We start from the raw sequence: 27,966 nt of genomic DNA, 5'->3' as shown, positions 1-27,966 counted from the left end.
CAAGTACAATGTTTTTCGTACAGTTCAAGATTTTAGTTTACTTAAATTCAAAATCACAAATAGTAGGAAAAACTAGGAAAGTTATAACTAAATAAATACAACTAAATAAAAATTTAAAAAATAACTAAAAAAGTAAGAAAGTTAATTACGTAAGCCCGCAAATTACATAACGACGTAAAACTTCATCGGATATAAATAACTTCCTTTGATGATCGCAAAACATACCTTCGAAATGACTACAATTTTGTTGCGGAAAGGGCGAGAATCGCTTGCAATGCAAGCCCAAATCAACCCTTCGAAAATTACTTTTTTTCCAATGTGCACAATATCTCTACGTACTTGCTTGGGTAAGATATATGATGCTATAAAACAGAGCTTAGAAATTCTTATTTGTCGTAAGAACAATTATTGGTGCTGTATACGCTGGTTATACCAAGACACCGGAAGACAAAAACGGTCATATTAATCTGCAATTACAGTAATACCACAAATGACCAAGCTGTTCGGGAAAGGACGGAAGTCCTTTACTCCTGGCCGTAACCCAGATTGATTACGTATACATAAATAGAAAAAGAAGAACGCATTGATAGCAGAACACTAAATATCCTAATAGAGACGATAAACACAGTCGTTATCTATTTATATGGTGACGCCTCAGTCGGTGTGCAGTCATCTATGTGGCCCCCGATGTTAGAAAATACGAAATAATGCATTTACTTGAAAGTTCTGATTTTTGAAGACTAAGCCGGGTCCGCAGTACCTTCAAGACATTTTGGTACACCTATTGTCAATTCACAATATTTATCTGTATTACTTGCGTAAATAATCGAATCGTATTATTCAAACCCTTCATGATTAATATTTTTTTTTTTTTTTTTTCGAAAAATTAAGATTTTCGAATTGACTAAAATGATATAAGAAAATTCCCTAAAAGTAAACATGTCCAGCAGGTCAAAATGAAAGCTCTCAAATCCTAGTTCATAGCGTTTTTATTAAACTACCGTTATGAAGTTTCAAATAATGTATTTACTTTTAACAAAATAACGATCAATGACGTTTTTTGCGTGGATCGCAAACGTATTTACTCAATACTTACCTACGGCAACCCGACCGGCAGCGTCGTTACGATTGATCCAGAATGCGACCCACGAGGCTCCGACGATCATCGAACAGGGCGCGTAAATCTGGAGAATAAAGTAGCCACGTCGGCGGCGAAGTATGAACCGAGTTACAAGGGTTGACCGTGTTTCTAAAAATGTACAAATAATATGTAAGAACATTAACATGCTAGAGCTGAAACATGCGTTATGCTACTACAGGTTGCTAAACATCTATGGAAAGTTTTTAATTGATCTAATCACATTTAGCTTTATTTGAAGCTGCCACGTAGGACTATCCCACCAAATATTGCTCGCCCGCTCTCAAAAAAAATTGAAAACAAAAAATTTATCTAGATTGACGATTGAAAAATGAACCAGTTCACTGTGTCTTGTAAATTGGTACTATGCTCCTTGATACGATTACCTAAAATATGAGCTCGAAAGGACTATTCTACGAAGAGATATCGCAAAATAGCAGTCCAAGAGCAGTAGCATGTGCGTAAATATGGCCATTCTGGTAAAATCAAAGCTTTTTCGGCTATACAAGACCGAATGAAATGAAATAAACCATGTAGAGTCAGAAAAATGCAGGCACGGCCGTTTTGTCAGTATTTAGGACGTTAAACGAAAATGTGGAATGTAAGTCTTAGATAAGATCTATGCATCGGCAGTGCAATACGGAAAGCAGCATACGGAAGAAAAACTATACAGTCGTATATAATACAAGGGGGTAGTAAGAACATATATTCTAACCGATATTATGTTGCACATGAAATGTGCCCTTTCGAAAGAAAGAACACGGCGCAAAGGTCGTGAAGAAGATTTCATACCTATATGGGATTAGTTCGTATCCTGCACATACCTCCGTTGGGTAATTGAACTGTAAGATCGTCGCTAAGAATATCGACGAACTCATACTGGGAAAGGGTAACGTCTTTTGAAATTACCACGGGGCTCCCGCCATTCCAGCGAAATACTACATCTTTTGGCGAGTATGCATCTGCAAGCATAAATAGGTTACAACGAATAGCATTAAAAACATTTAGATTTTTAAGGAACAATTAACCTTTGATCTCCGCCTTCGTGATGCAAAATTATTGTATTTTGAAATTACTTTATTTGAGATGCTAACAGCATAAGCACGTGTAGTATGGCTATTAAGCGTTTGGACCAAGTTTTGCGCGCCAGGACATTTACGCAGAAGACTATACTGTGATAGATCGTTATTAGGTGATTGAGCAGCATTTCGGGAGGTAGATATTCCTGTGGAGATGAACACCCAGCAAATGGATACGAGCAACAGCTAGCTAGCATGGTCCTATTCTAAAGGAGTATTTTCTGCAATCTACAGCCAGCGCTGCAACGAACGTATGCTTTCAGAGTGTGATTTTATTCCATTGAATCAAATATACTGGAGTATATAGTAGATAGACGCGTTATTTACCTACTAAAGTAGGTACAAATCTGCCATTGGTAAACCGAATTTAGCATCGCTGGGAGGCTTTAACCTAATTTACCAACGCCCTCTTCAGCTAATATTACCAACTCGCTTTGTAGAAATAACTACTTCGATCACAATTGAAATCCTGTCAAAAGCAGTCCTGGCAAAATGTAGGCTATGAGACGCGAGGCACTCACGTCCGATATAAATCTATGCGATATCGACAAAGTATAGCTAGCAACACAAAATAGAAGTGCGAAAGACCAAGCGTCTAACGAAGCCCAGAATAAAGAATTTCGTGAAAGGCAACGACGGGATTGTTTATTGCGCGCAGAGTTGCCTCAACTTCTGCTTGACAAAATAGGCTGTTCCACAGACATTCTGTCTGTTAGTCGAGCAGAAACAGATAATTTTATAGAAGTTTCTGAATTTCCGCCATTTTCAACCCTGTGGCTTAGTAAAAAACAACCATTCGTCACGGGGTACTAAAATTACTTTTGCACAAAAAGTACTGCCACGAAACCATTTTTACTATTGGCTAGTTTCTTTTATTAGCTGTCTACATTTTGAAAGCAAACATACTTGTGGATTATAGGTTCCAATTAGTGTTTTTTCTATTTAACTTACTTTAATTACTTGCAACGAATAGACCCGCTCTGCTAAAGTAATTTGTTTGGCTTTCTACGGTCTTCCTCCTCCATTGGCGTAGAAGATAGGTTCCTCAGTACAATATCAAGCTAGCCATAGATATGAGCCATTCATGGGTTTATTTTGAGATTTCTGCATCTTGCGTTAAATTGTTTACTATTAAAGGCCAACCACCTTACAGCTGCATGAATATTTCTCAAGATCTTCCAAATATTATGAGTTATCTATGTTAGTTGAGGTTTAATTTTCTTCGTGGAGCTGAAAATTGTTATTAAAACCTTTTTGACACTTCCGATACCAATTTTTCGCCTTCTTTTTTGCCATAGCAAAAAATAAATGCATATGGTTATGGTCAAGGTGATGAAAAAACATCATCAGGTATGCTTGTGAACGCCGAACAGTTCAGAGAAGGACCGCGCCAAAATTTAAAACAAACATATACATAGGCGCCGCTATTGAGTCGTATTACACGTATGCATATATGTGTAATATTTACATATTACACATATACATATATATGTATATGTGTAATTTACTCGACAATTGTTACGAATATGAAAAGCTTATATTGGCTAATTGTTTGTTTTCTCAAGCTATATAAAATAGGCGCAATGCTGAATTAAAAAAAAAAAAAAAAAACGATTTTTCACATTTTCTGAGGTTTTGTGATAAATTGATGATTATCGTTGAAAGGGTCCATAATTAATGGCAAATGAACTAGTTCAGTCCTTTTTTTGCAGTGTGTAAATATTTTTTTTGTAAGAATGATTCCTTTTTCAAACGAAACGCAATTTGGGCAAATTGTATTTCTGTTGGTTGCTTTATAACTGCTAAAAATTTGCAAAGGCCTTAGATCGGCACTCTATTTGGATTTTCAAGCTTAACGAAATGAACGCCATATTGGACCTATATAGTTTTGATGTTTTTCTGCTTGGCAAAAAAATAGTTATTTTGCCTAAAGCAATTTATAACAGTTCAGTTTATTTTTTTATAGGTGTGCGAATTTAATCGCTATTTAAATCGAAAAAAATATTTGCCTTTTTAAGCTATATAATATAAGCGCAAGATTCAACTTAAAAGAAATTTTTAATATCATTTCTCTTTCTTTTGCCTTCACGCTAAAATGATCATTCAGAAATATGAACTACCCTATTTCACGTTCTTCGGATAAGCGAATACTTCTTCCGAACGTTATCTTTTCTTCCATACGAGGCGTAATGTTAATTTACGCCGAGCTAATGGGATCAACAGGGTAGGAAATTGACTAAATAAAAAAAAAATGGTTACTATTGATATATAGGACAGGGGTTAGAACAGCGTCTTACAGCACTACAACCTAATGGTTACAAATCGATGGCAGTTTTCAATCGAGTACTGCAGAATTTTAGGAGAATCGCGATGTAATGATCTGTAATGAAACTATAATTTATGTTCAGCTAGGTATGACGCAAATTAAGTTGATGTATCTTGGAACAGGTAGATGAGATAATTGCAAGACGGTAACAGCTTGGAAAAAGCTGGATAATTGTGCGGGACACTATATATTATTTTATGCTATAAGATATAATTGGATCGAATTGGTTAAATAAATGGGAATCCGGATGGAGGCTTAAAATGATAAGGTAAACACTTTTTCAGGGAAAAAGTTTGTTTTCGCCTAAAGCGTGATCCTAATTTTTCAAAATGGAGCTCTTTTACAATATGGGCGGACGCTGCGAAATGTGTACATTGAAAAGTTCTGTGCTCTTTAAACCAATACAAAATAGGTACAGTAGTAAATTTCCATTCGTTTCTACTAATGAGGGGCAGGACGGCGATTTTTACTGAAATATCGCATAATTGAAAAGACATGAACCATATATTAACCATATTCACTAGCTGGATGAATACTTTTGTAGCCTATGTTTCCAATGAGAAACAATTAGCTACATTTGCGAACTGGTTGATTTTCTTCGACGGATAAATACTTTTTTTTTTTACTTGCAACAACGTTCCGCTAGGACTAACTGTAAGGCGTTCCGGCTAGATAAGGCCTCGGACCGCTACAGTTAAACTATAGGTGTATAGTTGATTTTGCAAGTAGTGGTCAACATATGTATTGCATTGAAGAAATAATTACATTATAGCAAATTAACGCGGTTATTGCTTATGATTACTGGAACAGGATTATGCAACAGGTGCACCGAGGTAACTGAATCACTAATATGGAATAGAAAAAAATTATAACAATTAGGTGTTACAACGTTTATAAAGGTATCAGTCTGCAGTCAAGGAATAGTAGCGTTACGTATGGTACAGATAAAATATTAGAATAGGCTCGGGTAAATAAAGCGCGTGTAAGAAGTTGCTGGCCGTAGTTGTGGTCCCTCTCCGCTTTTGTCTGCAAACAAGTAAGGGTTAGCAGACGGTCTAGCGCGAAACGCAGCAGCGCGTGCGGTTTGTAATGTTGGACAACTGAAATTTAGAACAGCGTTTCTTTTCGTAAAATTTACTGTCGAAAGAGAGAGCTATGACACTTCGCAAAGGCAAATGATTAATAAATTTAAGCCGACTAGTTGACTAGTAAATAATACAAGGCCAGGAAGATCGCCGAACGACCAAGTCACAACAGCGCTACAGTGAGGAGCAGCGCCGGCCCAGTCACCCTAACATGACGACGTGCTTAACAATTTAGCCCATTTTGAACGAATAATTGCATCGTCATTATTAAAAGTTGTAGTTGACCCAGCCATTAAAAATTAAGGGCCGTCACAAACGTCGTTCCCTCGCTGATCACGTGTTAACGTCTAACGCACGTGCTGGCGGACTCTTTAATGATATTATAAATCTCGGATGGATAAATAGAATTGTCATATTTGAAGGGTAGAGATCCTAGAAGTAGGTGTTAAGCAAGAACTTTATGGACAATAAATCACTGTGCGGTGCGGCTTGTACAGAAATTTCTATTAGACTTTTTTAAAAAGCGACAATATGCACAACAATAGTCAACAGCGAGCATTATCAAAGCGTATTGTAAGCAACTTGTGATCTTAACAAGATGGAGCATGCTTCACAGAAAAGGAAACAATGAATCTATTTAAAATTATGTTCTGAGGCCGGCAGATCTCGATCCGCCGCAGCGACATTGAACGGTCGTCCAGTTCCTGTGATTTCATTTCTCTTTATTTTCCCTGTGGGGCTTTGCGAAAAGGAGAATCTATAAAACGACGCCGAAAAAAGCCACCATTTGAAGCGTCGTGTTTATGAAAAGATTGGTGAAATTAACGTATTGTGCAGAGTTCTAATTCAAAACTACGCCGAAATAATCGAGGTTGTTTAGTTAACTTGACTTCCATATGTCGGTCTCGGCTGACGCAGTAACAAAAACTCAGAAAACAGAAACTTGTTTTCGTTTTCCGTTTTAGAAAGACTGAAACTGGCCGGCGACTTCTTACGTACCTAATTGAATTATTGCGCCATGATGACGAAATTGGTGCCGTAGGATTTCAGCAAAATTGTAACCAAATTAATATAAAGATGTAAATCTGTAATAGAACTATAGTTCATGTTCGTTCATAAATGAACAGGCTGGTGAATGGACTGTGAAAGGGGGCGGGTGGCCAAGGGTGGCTGTAACTAGATGACCCTTATGTTGACTATGATACCATAATTGTGTACCAGAGCTTACGTTAACCTGAACATGACGTCAACGAATCAAATTAATTAAATCAATGGCAAAAACAGGCACGGGGCGTAATCCGCGGGTCTGTCTGGTGAAAAGACAAAAAAACACTATGATTTAGTTGTATAGTCTATTAGTTATATCATATTGTACGAGGTAGAGAGCTGCGCTGCTTTCCTATACGGCTACACGTTACTTACAGCTTCCGATCTTGAGTGGACACGCTTGTGTATCGAGGGGATACTTTCGAAGATGCATGGGACATTTTGCCCGTATCGTGAGTCTGAAATAACAGCACAATAGTTAGTTTAGCAACCTTTTTCAGTGAACACTTCATAATAGGCGATAGAGTATTTCTAGAACGCACAGCAAAGAAATAAGGGCCTAAAATCGAAAATATATCAAGTACCTATACGGCGGAGATCGGGTCAGCTTTCAGCACGATGAGGCGTAGATTACGTATGTCAAGTAACACATACGTGGCCAAAAATTAAGATACCTTGCTATGCTTGAATTGCTCGGTGAAAATACTTTGGTCACTCATGTTTAATATAAGACAGTTATGAACAAAATGAACATAATATATTTAAATTTATTATAATGGTAGAAACATATCAAATAGCATGACGCTAAACCTGTAAAAGTTCCATCAGTTTAAAAAGACCACTCACCTCATGGAATATTTGAGTGTGCCATCGCTTTGCAACCGGATGAATTTATTGGGCACAGTTACCTTGTGCAGGTAGGATGATTTTCCGTTATTGATATATGTGTCAGGTGTCCATATCCGTTCTAAGAACTGCCAACTCACCGACAGCTTTTTCAATGATCCTTCAAATTTAAGGCGCTCGTCGCGCCACGACTGGCGAAAATAGCAATCCATCGAGTACATCTGCAGGATGAGCACATTCGATATGGAAAATGGATCATATACGAGTCATATCACTCTATTGCTATTTTAGACAACTATTCATACATTTATACAGGCCTACAAGCCCTATTGTATCGGACGTAGGGTAGTGCTTGATACTTTTCGTAATAATGAACATTCAAAAGTGTTTGATACACAATTTTACAACATTCGGAACTAAAATTCTACTACAAATCTGCAATGGCTGATGCGGATACGTTCTGGAAGGCAAGCGAAGATTAGCTTTATTGGACAATGTATTAGCCTGGAACACAACTAAGAGTTGTTCTTCAATGTTCCCTTTCTCCTTAATTTTTGCACTTTTTCCTTACTGCTATACATTATTCAAACGTGCTCTTTCTCTCCTCCCTAAGCTTTTTGTACTTGCATTTCATAACAGATAAAATTTTACGTCCAGCTTAAACTTGAGATAAAAATCTTTTACGTGAAAGGTATTTTTGAGACCTACTCTACTTTACGTTTACAAATCAACCCAAACAGTTTGTCCAAACAAATTGCTTAAGCAACTTACCGACATATTTGTGTTTTTCACAGAGAAAGCTCTATAATTAAAAAAATTCGTTGAAGGAGTTTGAAAAATTTAAAGATGATATATTGGGTCTAGAGGATATACCGCAGCTCAATCGGCCATATTAAGTCGATAAGAGCTTCGGGTAATACATTTAAGAAGATAAGCCGTGAAGACTTGGATACTGTGAAGCACCTTGAACGTTTGAAATGTTATAAAAAAATTAAGAATCTAGGTGCCCAATAAGGGCGAACGCACGAAAGGGTACGGCCTTTTATCTTTTTCAAGATCTCGTCCGGCACCAGGCAATGGGCAGCTTTTGGCACTAACACTGGAAGGTTTCTATGTGAAATTGTCACGGATGACGGTGGAAGTGGTCTCTCCACATCAGAAACAAGAACGGGTAGTTTTGAAACATACGTCTCATACCAGAGTTAGGCCATTACTCTATACACAAGGTGAAAAACAACCATGGAAATGATTTACGTTTTGTGGGACTGGAAGGGCTTTATAAAACGACAAATAAATAATAAAGCGGTCAACAGAGATTTGTATAGGGCTCAGTTGCATCGATTTTAACGTAAAATTCCATATGTTTAAGGTTGTTAGAATCACTTTGCAAACGTGGGAAATTTCTTTTTGTAGCCATTATATTTGCCAGATTTCGCGATAGTGTATTACCTTTTTATCCAATAACTAGAGAATCAAACTAATAAACCTATGAGGAAATGTCCAAATCTAGTACCAGATCAGATTTTCTAGAGAGAATGAACAAACTTAAAGGTGGCTTGGAAACTGGAAAATATTATAAGGAATTATATTATACGAATTATAAATATCTGTTTATGCATTTCCTAGAGTGCCTAAACAGGATTTACCCACAAGGGTTCCTTTGTTTTGCGGGTCATCATGTTGGTACCTGATGTGTGATACACAAGCAAAATGTTTACGAACAAAAACAACCATTCGAATGTAAGGTGTGGGCCAGCCATGAAGCGTCCTAGGTCAACAGGAATTGATCAAGTAGGCAGGTTCGATTTCCGATAAGAAAACCCATCAACTCCGCTACTTCACGGTATTTTCCCAATACGCAAACGAAACGTCGACTGATAAACATCAACAGGCTGTACTATAATGGGGGTCCAATGAATAAACGAAGGCCCATCGTTTTTTGGCTAACTTCTGTCAATGTCCTGAAGCGCCTAATTTTTGAAATAAAAAATACGACACCATGTGCTAGCTCATCAGCCGTTGATGTTCACCAGATGTTATAGATTTGTTTCAACGTTCGTTGGTGCTGTTACCATATTCGTTCACATCAGCCCCTTTTCACCCTCCTCCGTTCCGCCCTTTCCGTATCTCCTATGAACAAAATATAGGAGCGTGATTATTAATTATAAAATTCAACGAATCTTTCAGAACTGCCTGTTAATGGCAAATCAGATAAGGGACTCCATGTGCGGCCGCGGCTTCAGTCGGCCACCGAAACGCTCGCGAATTCGGAGAGAATAGTAAGCACAGAGTGGGCGCACCTACAATGCTCCAGTATTGTACAGGAGCAGTAACGTTTACGTTCGGCTTGCAAACGAAAGTAAGAGATATAGGAAAAGACAAAGGGATATAGAGATGTGAACGGAAAGAACATAACTGGTCCATCGAATATAATGAATAGATTTTTCTACATAAATTCTATATATACCATTGTCGAAAAATAGGTACCTTCCATCCTGTATTGCTATGTATTGATGACAGCTCCCACTTGGCGAGCTACCAGAAGTGGTAGCAGCAGTTGTTCGCTGTTGGAAGAATGGGCCATACGAAAAAAGATAAAAATTAAGGACAAAGAAAAAATATATGGATTCATAACCAGTTACGCGTGTGGCTCATGGATAATTACAGCTACGTGAGTGGGTATGTATGTGTATGCAAACAGTACTTTTTCCACCCTTCATTATCATATTAAGACGGATTTACATCTAGAACCTTTTTGGACAAAGATGTAATGGGGGTAGTAGTGATTACTTTGATGAAATGATACTCACCATGTCATTTTCCGAAACTGGTCCAAAACTTCTAATTTCTACATCGGTAACTATTTCTGTGGCATTTCCTGGAAAAGTGAACGAAGAAAAGAAGGAATAATTAAAACTACCCATTATTTAATTCGTTTTTCTCTAAAAAACAATTTTCCTAGAGTTTTAGGAATGATCTGCACTCCTATAACCGATATCGTCATTGTTAAATCTAAAAAGGTATCAGCCGATTCCCTAACGTGTCTATTCCAATAACGATATCTTCTTTGCACTAAAAGTCTACATTAAGCTAAATGCGTATACTTGTTTAACGGTTAAAAATATCTGCCTGAATGTACATTTCATTGTACACAAAGGCGGCGACGATTTGCATTAGCATATATTTAAGGATCACACAAGTTAGACTAAAATAATGACCATATAAGGAAAAATATTATACAGAATTTTTTTCTACAATGCAGTCATTTATTATTCTCCGCGTAGTTGAGCAAAAGGGTATAGATATAGGTGGGCGAGTAAGTATTTGCCAGCCATTCTTCACAATCAGTCCATTTGAATCAGCTTCTAGTACTTTTAAATCGACTTGGCTTAGGAGGCAACCGTTTTTATCCGTTAATAGTCTTGTTTAGATAAAGCCAAATTTGTTTGTATCGTTCTGCGTTTCGTGTTGCGGAAATCCCCTCGAACATTAAACGTTAGGCAAGAGCAAACTATTAGCGCGTGCACCTCAATTTTTGTCCAACCTAGGTAGAGGAGCAAATTCGTCAAAAGGGCAAAGACAATTTATAAGTGTATTGCGGACTAATATGACGTTATAATAGAGTTAACATTGAAACATGAGTAAATACGCTTGTTGGCCTTCAGGGTAAAGAACAGACGTTGATCTGAGCACAAATGTACATGTACAATTATACATTTTATACAAAATATCAAACAACAAAGCTACCGGATTATTAGCAAATTATGACAGCCTGAGTGATAGAGAAGTAATGGAATGAATGTTGCAAATGCCTATATTTCGAAGTATCCATCTTTCAAATGTGATTGACTGTATGTGGAAGATTTGTTCTCTCAAGACTATTTTAACTTAATACGCAGGTTTTCCATGGCGAGTCGATACCTCAAACATGATCATGATTATTTGTCAATTTAGGGATGTTTTTTTTCCCTGTCTCTATACAACATCTCATAGATTTCTAGGTTCTACATAGCCCATGAAAGCAGTTAGACGGTGTTTCTTGGACATGTACCAATATTGCTTTCCTCCAATATATCCATAATTAGGACTTGAGCTAAAAGTCGAATTTTCCAACTCGGAAATCTATACGATTTTGCTATTAACGAATATCACGTAAATTCATATACAAAGTTTTAATTAAACGTATCTATCAGTCAAACATTACCTTTAAAATACTGTTATCAAAAGATTCTACTTCTAAAATTAAATTTCAGGAACTATATCTTCAGGATGCTGATCCTGTTAAACGTCGTCCAGTTCTCTACAAAAGACCATAAATATAAGCATTTTAAGATATGTGAACAATGATTGCAGACAGAATATTCACTGGGTGTCATGTTTGATATGGGATCGAATAAATTTGGGTCTATATCTATTTTTGACATCACAGTGGATCTTAAGGTTTTCGAGAATTCAGGATGGATGAACCTTAAACCTGAGTTGAGCACCTTCAATTCGAAATAACTCTACTGTCATTCAGAGCGTCCCGGTCAAGGCCTTTCTATTAGCTTAAATTTTGTAGCTTCATTCCTAACCTCAACAATATGAGAAAGATACAGCCGGACTGTAATTATCTGCTAGTGAAGTATATACTACACTTATACGCAGGCGCGTGTTTGCAGCATCTCTTAGTCGCAGGAGTAGCACTATGCAGTAAACGGATACGTACGCCTAAGGTAGAAAAAAAGACACCACCCCTTTTGATCTGGCTGAAAACAACGGGAAGTTTTACATTGAAGTTTAGCACAACTTACTTTAGAAATGACACTAACGATGTCAAAAATGCGATGTACAGCAATTTTTAATCACGTAACTGTATTTTTTCTTTGTTGCAGTTTCAAATTTTTTAACGTGCTAGTTTTTCATAGCATTCTACATAGAGCTTTTGCGCTGGGGTAACCATATTTTGATTTAGTTTAGTTTAATAGATGTACATAGGTTTGAGGGGTAACTGATGAGCCGGTGTTTTTACATTTTTATCAATTGACTACTATTTTCCCTTTTAGTTCTATTTTAGTTCGTTACTCATACATTGCGTGCGAAAATGGAAATGGACTTAATGGCGTGCTCATCTAAAGCTTATTATAGCTGCTTACAGCGATTTAAATAAGCGTAGACCATTATACATTTTTTGTGGATATACGGAGCGCTTTTAACTCTCCAGTAACTTCTTGTTAGGAGGCTCATGCGATGTGGAATATTCTGTCCCAGTATCACAGTTATACAAACGTAGTCTAGAAGTGTCAATTCGACTGAAGCTTTCGGAGTATTTCAGCGAAATATTTGTTTCATGAGATAATTTATGCTATACATACTCATTACGAAGATAGGGTGATCAAGGCGTCCTAACTGTCATTAAAGACAAGTCAGTGCCTACTTCGAGTGAAAAAGTGTACTTTTGTAATGAAATTGGGCCGGGCTCATCCTGGCGCTAGGTCAAGACTCAGTTAAGTCGATCATTAAATTTTTGCTGTCACCATCGAAGTCGTGTTATCCATATAGCAGCAGGGTAACATAAAAACACATTCAACCAACTCCAAGAAAGGCCAACGTAAAAACGAAAAAACTGTCGAAATCGATTAGCGCAAAAGCTTAGAAGAGGGACTGAGAGGCCCAAAAGAAGCGAACTGTCGTAAAACACCCACAGCTCTATGCTCCAACACTGGTGAGCCTATTTATCTATTTATAGAAATATACATAAATATAGACTTAATTCTATCTAGCCATGGTGATGTGTGACATTTTTCATTTTGTTGGCAGCTTTGATATGCCGAAGTCATACGGCTATTAATGATAAATCGATGCTCTGTGAATTGCATTTTGAAGACGATTATTCATATAAACTCCAATTTGCGAAATGTGATTGTATCAAACTGTATCCCTATGAATTTTAATGAGATATCGCATTGCGTTACCCTCATTGCAGTTAAAAAAAAAGACGCATATCGACGTCGTATGGGGCTCGTTGCGTCATACCACTACAACAAGGCTAAGTGACATCGAACGCGTTAGCCCGCACCAGTTCAGTTTCAGAGTAACTTCTACTAACAGGAAGCGAACACAGAACATTATTTGAGCTAACATCATATGAGCTAATCACATATAAATTAGATGACTCCAAATAAGTGAAATGTTTGTGGAAGTTTTGAAGAATGATACGGCGATACGTCCTCAATTTTACTCGATTTTAAATGGTGTTACATAATATAGAACAGGTTTACTGAAGGCTATACGCATAAGTTATCCGGATTCGGAAGAGGTCCCCTTACGATACCCCCAGTTTCTATTTTTTTCTCCTTTTTCCTATTTTCTCTAAAACGAATCCATCGAAAGAATGAAGCCTGATGTACTAAAGTAAGAGAGGTGTTTTTGTTCGAATGGCAGCCAGGAAAAGGACACATAAAGAGCAGCCTTTAAAGTCGAAACCGTCTATAAGAGAATCAAGAGACACAATTGGGTAATATTTATATATATATATATATAAAGTAAAAGATGCTGATAGGAGATAAGCAAGCAGCACCACTGCAGATAAGAAAGATAACTGGTTTGCCATTATCAAGAGTCATGCCTACTGGGGCACTTGACGACAAAGGCTAGTTTTAAATCACTCCCATACCACTATTGTTGCGGAGCTTTGTAAGCTAGTGAGGAAGGCGACAAAAGCGGGAAAGGCAAAATAGAATATAAATTTTCGTTTTGCAGCTAAATCAGCAATCGAGCATTTTCACGCAGCATACACTCCCTTAGTCGGCCGAGGTTTCACACGCAGAAAATTTCGCCACTGTCCTTTACGAATCAAGTAGATATACGATCATCGTCTATTAATATGTATAACATAGATTATGCCAAAAAAGCCTTGAAGTATTTATCTATAGACTCTGTATCTCAACGATACAAGGTGTTTGCTTTGCCGTCTAACGTTAGAGTACATAACTACAGCAAATTACAAAAAACACTATATGAATATTTATTTTTATATATATATATACATATATATTTGTTAGTAAAAGTGTAGTAACGTAAACAATAAGATGTTTTACATTTTAAACTTAAAACTTAACTCCTTTATAAATACAATGCAATTGATTAGTGTCATCAATTGACCAATCATATGATACTCTAGGTATGACATTACGTTGTGAAACCAAGCGGTACGTATTTGTGCGATATTGAAGTGGTGTTTGGGGCCTGTCTCTCTCTCACGGCTGTAGATTTCCACAAGCACAATTTTTTACTTAGTTCTTTAAGTAGCTTTTCCTATGTGCTCCATTAAATCATATTCGTTGGCGGAGATAATTTTCCATGATTCGTACCCTGTGAGTACATAGGAAGGTGGAGTATATCTGTACATGTAATGAAAGGTACAGATGAAGTCCTCGGCTGGTGGAACGAGATCTCTAAGTCGTGAGAGTGCCGAGTCGATCAAGAAGCCACCATAGAAAGCCAATTTTCCTTTTTGTCCCTTGTAACACTAGATAGAAGTGGAAACAGATTATTTGACACCGAAAGCCAGGATACTATATAGACTATATTCTGACGATACCGGCGTCTGCTGGTGGGCAGCCTAAAAGGCTATAGGAATGCAAAGACCTGGAGCTAGACCAGAGAGGTAAGTTGTTACTTGTAACGATGTCCTTTGTGCGCGTCATCGGGCGATCGGTTGGTTAACCGATACGATCTGATGAGATAGGATCGCCGACTTTTGAGAGAAACTGTTTCACTATTCTGCTGAAAATCCTATTCATTTTGATGACCAAGTAGGTTTCCGTGTGTGGTTTCCTGGTGAGGACGGTCTTACATACGCATCCGTAAAAAACAAGCAAGGGGCTTTAAGCGTATAGTCTATCGGGGATATTGAACTCTTAAAAAAGAGCCTTTTTGTTTACAATTTCGACTGACAAGAGATTGCTGATTCTGCCCCTACGAGTAGGAACACGGGGAACGAGCGTGTAATAGGAAATTCTGCTAAGCTAAACTCACAGAAGCTCTTTTTCGTTGCTCGAATTAAAGGAAATAACCCTTTTCTTTCACATAATTTTTTCAGAGACCAGCGAAATTACTGCTCAATAGAGCGATATTCAAAAGGCAACTAATGAAAAATCTTGGAGACAACAAGTTTTCTTGAATAACTCTCAGTACACACGTTAATTAATAATATAAATCTTATATGGTTAACTAAAATTTAGTCTCACTGCTTGCACATTGCTACGAACTGTGCTTAACTCCTATATGTATCTATAGGAGTTCTTATATGTATATGTATGTAGTTTCTCACTTTACCAGAACTTATATACGAATTAAGAATATGTATCTCTTAACCTGAAATATCTAAATGCCTATATAACTTAAAAGTCGTCCAAAGCATCAACAGTGCATTACATCAATCTACGGGTCACATTTAGCAATGGATGGAATATAATCCAACAGCCACAAATCTTTAAGTTAATTATAATGCCAGTAACAAGGAATATGAAAAATTCCGCTGGTCTAATCTGACACAGTTTTCTGCCATCAAGGAAAGAATTGTATGCGCATAACATAAACAAATATACACGCTAAAGGTACTTTCAGGAAGTAAAAAATATAAACGGGTCCTGTCTCATATAGTAGCAGGATAATCTTCTTGTTTTCTCAGTGTAAGTCGTGCTAATTATCATTATGCCAATAAAATTTTTGATATATATTCTCATTAAGCGGATAGGGGCGAAAAAAAGAGGATCCAGGCATTTTCCAAACGGTCCGCTTTTTCGAAAACACGGAAATAGAGATGTCAAATGCAATACGCTTACAATAGGTCTATATATGCGCGGCAAACACACAAAGAAAAACAAATAAATCAATGTCTATTGGTATACATAATAATTTGCATCTACTTACCTACATATGATACGTTTTGTTGATTGATTACCAAAGGGTAAACATTGTATCTTGTTGTTTGCGTCAAACAGCATTTCATTAGGTTAATTTCCCTCTGGAACTGTTGAAGGTGAGGTACTTGGCCTGATCGAGAACAATAGTGTACCTATGTGAATTGCCCGATCCGGACCTTTTTTGCTTCTAGGAAAAAGAAAAAGAAGAAAACTAGGAGAACGGGATACGTTGGTTGCGACGTTCTGCGTTTGACGTTTATTCACCATTCGACCGTTTGGCGTCGTGAGTGGAGCTGCGCTATCAAGAGTGCCGTAGCTGGCTTTCTCCAAAGTCACGTACTGGCTTGCCGACGTCTACAAAACAGGCAGTTACTGACACAAAAAACAAGCAGAATATTGTATACACACGCTGCAGAAACACCCAATTCACCACCCAAGCTATAATTCAGCCACCTACTGAACCCTATTATTTTTGTTTATTTGATTGTTTTTAAAATCTGCATATGTTACTAGAGTCATTTTAAACTGATTCGGATGTTATATAAGTAGACTAGGGTGTCTCAGGTAAGGCATACTCGAACAAGTCGAATGAGGGCATGTGCATGAACTCACACGGTCGTATACACAGCGAAAATCAAATTTCAGGGCTCGTAGCTATAGTAAAAATGAAGAAGTACTATTCATGCAGCTCTCACTTAACCAGCCTAACAAGAAATCAAAGCAAGCTATTTCGAATGTTTCAGCATTAGCAGTTGCCAAGTATTGAAGCTAACCCCACTATACATTCGCTTTAATGAAAGCATCTTTCGTGAAGGTTTATTTTCAAACTTCCAATTCTCATTACACGCTATCCTTTGTAGCTTCGTCACCGTAGTTGTAAATTTATCAATAGTAAGTAAGGCTCATGATATGTTCCATGGCATTTCTTCTTTATCTTCAATCCGACGTACGCATTTCGGGATATATCTCTTCTGTAGATAGGTACCAACTCGGCAGTTAATAAGCTTCGAAAATAGAGGTAGCAAAACGTGCTTTCTGTAGACCTTTAAAAACGACAACTAGTATCTTCTTGTTAAGCATTTACGTTCCACAACGATTCCGCTATGGGTTGTATAGACACAAATTTACATCGTTTGCGTGGAAGTATGTATGTTGTCGTGCAAGGAAAAGTATTGCGGAACAGCTTGAAGCGGGCAGGCACCGTATAGAATTGGTAAACATAGTGTTCACATCAGCTGTATCCCTCCGATTTCTAAAGTCCGTGTGTGCTAACACTAAATAGTGAGCTAGCAAAAATATGCGTCTATCTTCAAATTCGCTTTGCAGGGCCAGATGACAAGGCTAAGTGATCCTATGTTACGAAGTAATCCGCCAACTTCACTTACCATAAGAACCACAAACGCACTTGTCATGAAATGAACTATATATATTATATACAAACTAGTCTAGAAATCGCTACCAGCACTATCTATTGAGACTGTGCCGGCGGATGCGACCATGTAATAACTAACGATTGCAAAGGAGCGTTGTGTTAAATTATTAGTTTATCGTTACTAAATGCTACAACTGCATTGACTACTCCCACAATACCGACATGGAATAGGAGGCGAAACATTTCTTAGCCAGATTTTGAAGAAATACACCTGAATACATACTTCGTTAAATCTTCATTTTACGTCATTCACGCCTTAATTACTTTCATACATTAGGTGATCAATGTGTGGTACTTAGACACCCAAGAAGTCACATCGGATTGATCAAATAGTCACTTTTTGCTTCAGCCAAAGTACTTAAGGTATATGGGTAACTTAGGGCCTATATTTGTTTGATTCGGATAGCGACTTCAAGATTATACTTAAGGATAAGATAAGGGAAATGTGGCGAATAGTACTCGTATACTCTGAACAGAGAGGTGTATGCAAGATGCTAAAAAAGGTAACGGAACCCTATAACACTGCGATGATATTATGAGATACCCACATAATTGCCGTAAGATTGCGTTACACTCATCATTAGCTTTGGGACCAGTGCGATTGCGTGACTTTTTATATATAACTAATTACAACTGTATGAGTTGCAATACACTCTGCGTATCACTGTTTACTACTTAGAGTTCCACGGAAATATTCATTCCAGTGCATAGCTCCACATGTACCAATGAAAAGTCGGCCTGTGCAGACGTGCTACCTTAAACATTCGAGACGGCCATTACTGGTCATAGCATCTACGCTACCACCATACTGTGGTCCGCTACAACGGCTATTTTTACTAATACTACTGCTCCTGCTGCTGCTTCTTCGGTCTGGAACATCGTATCCTGCTGACAGTAGCAGTCGTCTAATAATAAATCCTTGTCACCCTAGCTTCGTTACCCTAAACAGCATCGGCCATTCCAACTGAAGTACTGAGGGAGTCCTTATCGTTTTTGCTCATATGGCGAAGGTCGCTGCCGCCCCAATGCAGGACGCTACCCTCTGAAAGCCAGTTACCATTAACATACTATCCTGGTAGGCAGGCTTTTGTCATGCTGCAGCTGCAGGCAACCCTCCAAGCGCCCACTCGCATGTGTTGTCGCGATAGGTGTTCACTAGAAAGCGCACCGCAATACTCTCCCGTGTTGTCGGCTGAACCGTATGTTGCTAAAAGGGGCAATGACACAAAGTAAGGATACGGGCGAAGCGTCCTACTCGTTCTCTGTTGGATCGCGTTCAGGACCAACTCGAAAACAACAAGCGAAACTGTTCCCTACTTTAATCGGCACTGCCACTCACCCTATGGGTTACGATAGCTCTTTAAGCTTTTGCTACATCAATTAAATAGAAGGCCCTAGCGTGTTGTCGCCAGTGAACAAGCTAGGTCAGCGTACTGTGTGAAAAGGTAAGAAGGGACATGATATAATCTTTCCGTTGCGTGCGTGCCGCCCGCTGTCATGGCGAGCTGATACCAGTCCAGCCACTTCTGGGGGTTTTATGGGCCGCGGCCCCAATCTAGCAAAGAATGATAGTAGCACTTAGTGAAGAAGTCGTCATTGCCTTTTATAACTTTTGTGGCACTTTTTCTGCCGAGGTGGGACCACTTCATGGGTGGTGCTCATTCTGTTGTCACATCACTGGCAACATTGCTTTATGGATATATTTTATGAAGTTTTCGATCCTAAACTTTAAACACAGTTAACAAACTGAAGAAGAGCTAAAAAATATGGCCCTATTATAAGTGTATGTTCAGGATATGTGCGGAATATGAATATATACGGAAATTGCACAACTAGTTTCAACAATTATGGCACATGCACAAGAAATAACTTAACCGCATGGCTCAATAAGTTAATTACAACATGTCATTTCAGGATATTTTTCATTTAAGGTGTTTATTTGTTTAGAGTGGAATATTTTTGCCAATCGTTAGGCATAATTAGAGTAAAGAAATTTCTATGAATTTCGGCATAACAGTGGGTAAAAAGTAGTTGATCTGTGTAGGCAAAAATACTCACATTTGCTTTACCCCTAAAATCAAAGCTGTTGCCTTTAGATAATGTTCCATTAATTGCGTATTTGTAAGTGCTGTAAAACTGTTCTGAATAATTAGATTACTGAAATCCGATTACCGAAATAGGGTTAAATGATGAATAGATAAAGTCGTACTTAGCTGACCTTTGCATGAGCAAGGCAAATATATCTTTGATTTGTTTGTGTCGTTAAAAAGATCTTATTATTCTTCTATGAACGTGTACTAAAGCGATATTTGGTTGGAGTTCCTTATGCCGCCGACGTTGATTTTTCGCTAATTTTCAAACCTACTCCCAAGTAGGACTGTGGACTAGATTGCTCAGAAATCCAGGCCATAAATATACGGAATCGCATCGGATTTTGCCGACTCAAAACATTAGCATGGAACAAAAGTAATGAATATTGTGAATCAAGCGTGGGAATCAAATACACCACTACGTTAACGAAAAAAAAATCGTTCAGGCATTTCCTAGACCTACGAAGATATCTAGAATTATATAATGAATTTAAATGTGATCTGTTTGCTCGAGAGAGAATGACGAATTAGCCACTGATCATATTAACTTATCAAATAGCGAATATTCCGTCTACGCTTTTAGGCAGTACGTAGCTAAGGGGTTCCATAGCGCTATATGCCTTATACATTTGTCAAATCACGACTTACTTACGTACGGTAATATGTCGTATTAACATATTACTGCACTTATTAATTCCTCGCCTAGTCACGAAATACGTTCAACAGTGTCAGTGATGGGTCTATATATTATTATAATATTACTAATATGCCATAACATATATTAGAAAATCTTTTTTTCATTTCATCCATAGCAAACGTTATTCATAAATATATACAGCACACCTACACCGGTACAAAGAAGTACATTGAATTTATTGCTAGCGTCTCCGAGAGTATACCTTGTGCGGCCGTATACTTTGCGCGAACGAAATTCGCATCACCTACATTGTATCTCTCGAGATGTACATTACTTCCTCGAATAATACGCATCCCTTTAGATATCACCTGGACTTTTTACTCTGGAAAGAAGCTTGCATTGTCCCTATTAAACATGCGCTCATAAAAATGGTCAATCAGGAAAGCGCTTAGATGAATACAAATTACGAAGCTTAAAATAACGGGGAACAGTGCTGCCTGCACCGATAATATTTGATATTGTTATAAACGTGATCCTGTATCTCACTCTAAGATTTTCTTACTTCTGGAGTACGGCGTAAACCTATGCATTATAGACACTTTTGCCGGTTTATATACATAAGTACTTAGGCCGACACACATTCTCCTCTTTGCAACGTTCTTAACTCCTGCTGTTCGCTTCTAGGGGAAAATCTTTTAAAGCCTGGACGCAGCAGAATATAAACAGAACCCTGACTGCAACCCCACATATAATCGATGTAACAGAAATGTTTTTCCATTATTGTTATTGAAACGTATACATATAAATTGTTATGAATTATACTTATGTAAGCTCAACATACTAAAATACAACCCGACAGTAAGCAAAATATTTGGTATATTGTGAAAATACAATAATGCTTTTCCTGATCAAAAAATTTTCGTTCTGCCACTTTCATGCTTAACAATCAGCTTATTGTGTTTTCTGAGTAATATTTTTAGCCCTCGAAGATAATTTGGCGTCTCATGTAGGACTTTGGTCTCGTATCAAGTACACGTATATGTCGATCTTTAACATAAAGTAGATATAATCTACATTGAGAACTCTTCAAGAGACATTTGCCTTGCCGCTTGACTGAATTTCAAAATCCATTTATTTAATTATACATACACGAGAAACATACTAAAGATCAGATATAGAGTAAGTATGACACCATAATAAACTCAGTCGGTGTTCGTAAGAATCTATAGCTTCAAAAACCATAATGTTTACGGCTGTTTTCGACGGATGCCGCGTATATATTATATCCTGCTGATATGGCATCAAGATTAAATTTTCTTGTCTTAAACAGTTGGTACAGTTTAAATATTCTATATATATATATATATATATATATATATATATATATATATATATTGATAGGTCATTGGTTAGTTAAGTTTATATATAAATAGGAAAATTTATTTCTAAAACATAGTGAAATTATTTATATTAGAAAATATTTTTTCAAATAAAAGTATCTTTTTTAGATAATTTTCAGAGGGATGGACTCGCATGGGCAGATTCTTTTGTATTAAATGTAAAAAAAAAAAGAAAATGCAAGTCATTTTCATTTTTTGCCGAACAGAAATGCGGCGTTTCACTTAAATTCTGGTAAGAAATTAATTTATTTTTTATCTGCCGTTACTCTATACGACTTTCTCCCATCTTTTTAATCCACTTATCATTTCTCGCCAGAGATGTTCAGGTCTAGTGTTGAAACATAGGTTTAGTCAGCTTTTAAAACATTCTTTATAAACGGCTTTTATATTCAGATACACAGCTATGAACTTGATCGGGAAAGTTGATTATTTGTGGTGATTCGGTCTGAGGAATATAGTGGGTGCAAAGGAGACTTTCGCTCATACTTTCTTAGGACAGCTTTCGTAATATTTGCCATGTGAGAACTGGTATGGTCGCTCGGGTCTTTTCTATTGGATAGCCTCGTTCAATGACGCGTTTAGGCCTGTTATCCATGCTGTTTTCAGCGAGCACTTGCCAGTGTACCAGATCCTGCCAGTATTACCATGCTCAAATCATCGTTTTTTCAAGGTGGATATCTGGCTCTGTGCTTAGGCGTATTTCCCGGGTATACTCTTTTCGTTCTCTGCTTTATATCGATGTCGAAACACCACTTTTTGGTTACTAGTGACAATTTTATGAAGAAACCTGCCATTATAGCTGGGTGTTGTCCGCTGTCGGGCGAGATGTTGAGAGTAAATGAAAACCTTTGTTTCCTTAGGCGCATCACTGAGTACATGGTATATTTAGCTTTTTCATTTCTGCTAAAGTTCCCTACATTTAAGATGCCTGACAATATCCTGATAATCGCACTCTATCTCGGCTGATTAACGACTTGTTTGCCATCCAAAATCTTCCGAACGGGAAAGGTATATCCGCAGAGTCAGAGATTCCACCTTTGAACCCAACAAATCAGTTCTAGTAGTCCTCTTAGTTATAAAAACTTCGCTGTGCCTAACACAAGTATCACAGGCCATTTACGCAGTTTCTGACCTCAGCAAAGGCGAAATGAGGTCAAAAATGCATTTTTTCTACCTGAAACCTCCATCTTTAGAGGCTGACTTCTAAATAAAACGCTCTTCATTGACAACAAGCGCAGAGAGAAGAAAAATCTCAATGAATGGAATGATGACACAGAAGTGAACAAACACTGGAAAGATAAAAGGGCAAAAGACATTGAAAAGAGATAAAAATTACTTATGTTTCAATTAGATAATACAAACAATATAACATTTCGTTAATATAACGAAGAAAAAATAGCAATAAAATAGCCGAAAATGTTCACGTGTCTTGAACAATATTATTAAAATCCTACAAATATAGTTCATACAGTATTTATATTTATATTCGGATAGACTAATGACTGTATTAAGCTGTTAAGTGTATCTCTCAGTTTCACTAATTGACAAGCAATTAATGGACGAGCTGTAAATTGTGAAATCGGTTGCTCACCTCCGAATCCAGGCCGTATTCGACGGTCATAGTTCTCTTCGGACAGGAGGCTGTCGAGCAGAAGCGATGTGTTTGCCATGATTTTTTTGGAGAGTGTCGACTTGACATCTTCTAACGCGTCGTTGCCATAAGAAATAGAAGAGGACGACGAAGGAGAAGTACCATTGACGTTTAGTCCACCGTTTCCACCAGTACCGATGGATCGTGTCATCTGCGCCGGATCCGTCGTGCTAGAAACAAATCAATGAGAGGATAGCGAAAACAATACAACCACGTTACGAATTCAACGTAAAGCTTTTTCATACACACAATATGTGTAGCCAGATATCTACACAAATATTAAACAAAGACGTATAAGTTTATGGCCGATCCCAGTCTTAGCATGCTTATGTAAGGTTCTAAGCTTGGGAACTGCTATCCTCCTGCTAACCTATTTGCTCGTTAGTTCCCGGAAACATTATAAAACGTCCAAAACAACATCCAAGACAAACACGAATCACTTCCGGTTGCTAAAATTATCGATAGCTTTAGACAGTATCTAAATACTAAATGTCCTATGTAAATTAAATGTAAATTCTAGTAATCTTAGCATATTTCTCATTGCTTTTGTCTTTAGTATAGGTCTCATTATTAACAGTTCAGTATTTCACATTGCCTGAACTGTAATCACACCCAAGTGTGTATCTTTTTACGGCAATCATTTTACGTGCCGGTTTTCCCAATTCATTTGCCCATCCATTGTCCGTTGACACACGTCATAGCATACACACTACCATATTCACTTTTTTAAAGTGTAGTCTTTAACTCTGAAAGTCTTTTTTGATAATGACGGCGCCTTTTTATAAGCCCACATTGTTTTTAGGGATTTGCTTCTGCTTGCTCTTCTACTCAATGTTGGCAGGTGAGTTCGGGTAGAAACCCAGACTTGTTTTCCTTCTTTAGCCACGGCAGCAGGGGCTAGAACATCCGGTCGAGCTGAAATTTCCCTGACACGGCTCTCATTACTATGACCACCGCCGCTATAACCAAGAACAACTTTCGGCACATTGGTAAACCCGACCAGAAAGTAAAAGGGAACGAGGGAGAATTTGCATATGTACGAGGCCGACAGAGAGGGCCATGCAAAAGGGAACCAGCTAGAGAGAGAAACAAGTGGAATCTGTCAGCGCAGGATTACCTTCAAGCTCTAGAAGCGTTTCAAAGCGGGTGTTCTGTAGACCAACCTAAATTTTCCAGCTATCCTGATTTTTGGTCAGGGTATCAGCATGAGACGACCTCCTGGTAACGTGTACGGGAATGACGGTATAGACGGATGAACGGTCGTTCGTTTGGTTGGCTATTGGCCGGCAGCTGGTAGCTAATTGCTAGGAATTAAGGTACAGAAGAATAAAGATAGGGACAGACAGCGTTCGCAGAGCAGGCGTTCGAACTACACGTACTGGCAGCCGTAGAGCACAATGGGACCTAATCAACCGTCTACGTTTTTCCTTTTACTTTGACCTAATTCGTACTATTTAGATAGATAGCCGAGAGCTATATATTTGTTGTTTGTGGGAACGTATTTTAGCTTTAGCGGCCGTTTCGTTCCCGCAGAGTCTATATCGCTCCTGTTGTCGCGCCTTTTCACGTATTTTTGCAGCTAGTTCAACTTGAAAGATAAGGAGCGTCACGGGATCTCTATACATTCCTGAAATGTCGAGTCCGTGATTTCCTGTAGATACGCTGTTCATTGAATTAGGGACGGCTTGTTCCATTCTCCTCCTTGCTCAATCCCGTTTCGGACAAGACACGTTCCGAAAGAAGGGCATCGCCAACGTGACCTCCCAGCTGCTCAAAACAACAGCTGGTAGAACAGCAATGCACAACGTTCGAGTACTTGCCGGCCGCGCATCCGCCATCCAACAGTAATGTGAGTAACAGAGTCATACATAAGTGAGACCGAGAATAACGGTATAGGCAAACGAATAGCTGAACTGGCAAATATGACATTTTGTCTCCACGGAAGAACTTATAGTAGCTCAGCGAGAAACAAGTAGGATACAGGGGACCTCAAGCACCACTCGTTTCATATATAGACCTGTGTGTCGCAGGAGTAACACACGCATGAAGAACATAGCTTAGAAATGGCAAGAGTAACAGTAAATGTCGAGGCAATGCATAATTCCGTGTGTCAAATATACGAAAAGACATTAACAATAGGAAGAGTTTACCTAACTAAGCGTCACTGAAAAAATTAGACAAATGTTGAGCGTTGAAAATTAAGCCAGAGTAGATTACAGTAGGATTTAAAACATATTAAAAAAATATCTGTGGATATATTCCAACGTTTTACTTCGTCAAATGTATGGAAGATCATTTCTGTTTATAATTTCCCGTAAAATAGAATGGTCAGTGTCGTGCGAGATTATTATACTTATTAAACTCAGATTATGGCATGAAACTGGTAGTTATCTAACACAAGCAATTGGCTGTTCGCATATATATAGTTTCGATATCTTGGCACCCTTTTTGAAATTTGATAAAAGCAGATCAAGGCACTGGCAGCGCGATGGCACTTATGCATTCGACAAAACTCGTCTAGGGCACGAACCTTTCCTTCTTCAAGTACAAAGTTAACTGTAAATCATTAGATTCACTACTACTGTGATCCACTTAGATAGACGGGCCGAAGCATCGTAAACTGCGAGGTAATCATAAGCCTTGAGGACCGTACTTACTTGCGAATTTTTATTTTGAACCGTCTGTGACCTTACCCTATATTTAAAGCCTTATACCCGCTAATTTATGGAAGGTAGGGCGGTTCTTGAAATAGAGATGTGCGCTTTTAAAATGTTTACTTGCCTAGCCACTGTTAATATTTCTCACTGTATAGGGTAGCACCAAGATTCTCAGTGAGCCTCTTTAATCGATAACCATCGGGTTTTTTCTTCGCTAAATGGCACCGTATTCTTTTGTAACTTTTTATCCTGGATAAAGCCAGCTAAATCCTTGGTTATGCCAACAGTTTTTAGGTATATGAGACGAATTTCTGCAATTAATGTCCTTGTAGCTTTTGCTGTTTTGTTTCCCAACGCAAAAATTCTACTCCTATAAAAATAACGCAAAACGTTCGGTAATAGCAAAAAGGTAAAATAGGAATAGAAAAATGATTATCTGCGTATTGTTTGTGTGTGTTTTCTGATCCCGACACTTTACCTAAGTATATGTACCCACCATAAATAATCCTGCATTCGAAGCTGGCATATGGACTCGACAGATATAAAATTGATGATGACACAAAGCAATAGCAAATGTTTTAGGAACACATGAATATTTTTACGTTACAAAAATGAATACTTTTACGTTGATTTTTTTAGTTCAACCAAGTCAGCTAGTTACTCGTACATATTTTTCAAGCTAATCGAAAATAAAATACTAACTATTTTTATAAACAAGGAACAAAAAAACATAATTAACTGTCTTATTCATATTATCGTTAGGTTATTATTTGGAATGACAGCTTGTATCATATAAGTATGGAAATTACAACCCGTGTTAATCTCATAACAATATATATGTATAAGCTTTAATGTTACGTTGTCCGCAGGTTATTCTGAGGATACAATAATTTCTTATAATGATAAAACACCTGCAACCGTATAGGATTTGTGTTAAAGCAAAGATTTTTTTCCCTGAGAAAATCTCTATGAGTGAGCATGCCGTTTTCCGTATGTAGATTTATTTACTGCTTTAGAATTATCTGTTTGTATCGGCAGTCTATACAAATTGGAAAATAGCAAAAGATTAATTAAATAAATGTCGAAAATGACGGTCTGTTTGGGCGACCCGGTGCATTGAGCGTGGTTGACGCGAACGGTAAGCCCATTTCCATCGAAATGCCTTATCTTGTTAGACGGCGAATAAGTGGATTGGGACAATCGGCTACTAAAAGAAGTTTGGTAGAAAGACTAAGTTAGAACTACAGGATGACCGGTGATTCACAAAAGACGGGCTTATACAAACTGTATGATCCAATAGTGAATAGTTTTCGTGGACTTGAGTTCGAAAACGAAGTTTTTTGGAATGCAAATATGATACATATACGTCTAGACAGGAGGCTATAGATTTCTGTCGAAATCAAAATGGTCAATATATTGAAATGAGATTTGCAAATATTGTGACATGACATACATGAAGAGGCTCAACGTAAAGCTGTTGTGTTGCATCTTTCATATGAGATGATGCCTTATAATGATTCCGGAGATAAAACTCTAGGCACTTAACTTTTGACACATAGAAGTCATGCGGTTGGTTATAAACAGAAGCTTCGCTCCTAAATCAGTACATCACACTCCTGATCACACACTAAACCTGGTTACTAAGAAAAACAAATCGCAGACGTAAATA

At 37.8% G+C, this 27,966-nt stretch overlaps 1 protein-coding gene across 3 annotated transcripts in view; it reads right to left on the bottom strand.

The window, feature by feature from the left end:
* The window catches only part of LOC111271379 (gamma-aminobutyric acid receptor subunit alpha-6), a 126,779-nt gene that overhangs the window by 36,305 nt on the left and 62,508 nt on the right, over positions 1-27,966 (bottom strand). For all 3 annotated transcript variants that reach the window (XM_022852121.2, XM_022852124.2, XM_022852122.2), the window contains exons 2-7: positions 23,581-23,810; positions 10,332-10,399; positions 7,522-7,742; positions 7,051-7,133; positions 1,963-2,100; positions 1,097-1,249 (exon numbers count right to left, since the gene is read on the bottom strand). In XM_022852121.2, coding sequence (XP_022707856.1) covers positions 1,097-1,249; positions 1,963-2,100; positions 7,051-7,133; positions 7,522-7,742; positions 10,332-10,399; positions 23,581-23,810 — 893 coding nt within the window. The remainder of the gene's footprint in view (positions 1-1,096; positions 1,250-1,962; positions 2,101-7,050; positions 7,134-7,521; positions 7,743-10,331; positions 10,400-23,580; positions 23,811-27,966) is intronic.

Source organism: Varroa jacobsoni, unplaced genomic scaffold (genome assembly GCF_002532875.2).
Source record: "Varroa jacobsoni isolate VJ856 unplaced genomic scaffold, vjacob_1.0 contig00572, whole genome shotgun sequence".
Classification (NCBI taxonomy): Eukaryota; Metazoa; Arthropoda; class Arachnida; order Mesostigmata; family Varroidae; genus Varroa; species Varroa jacobsoni.
This window is presented reverse-complemented; position numbering and strand designations above follow the sequence as displayed.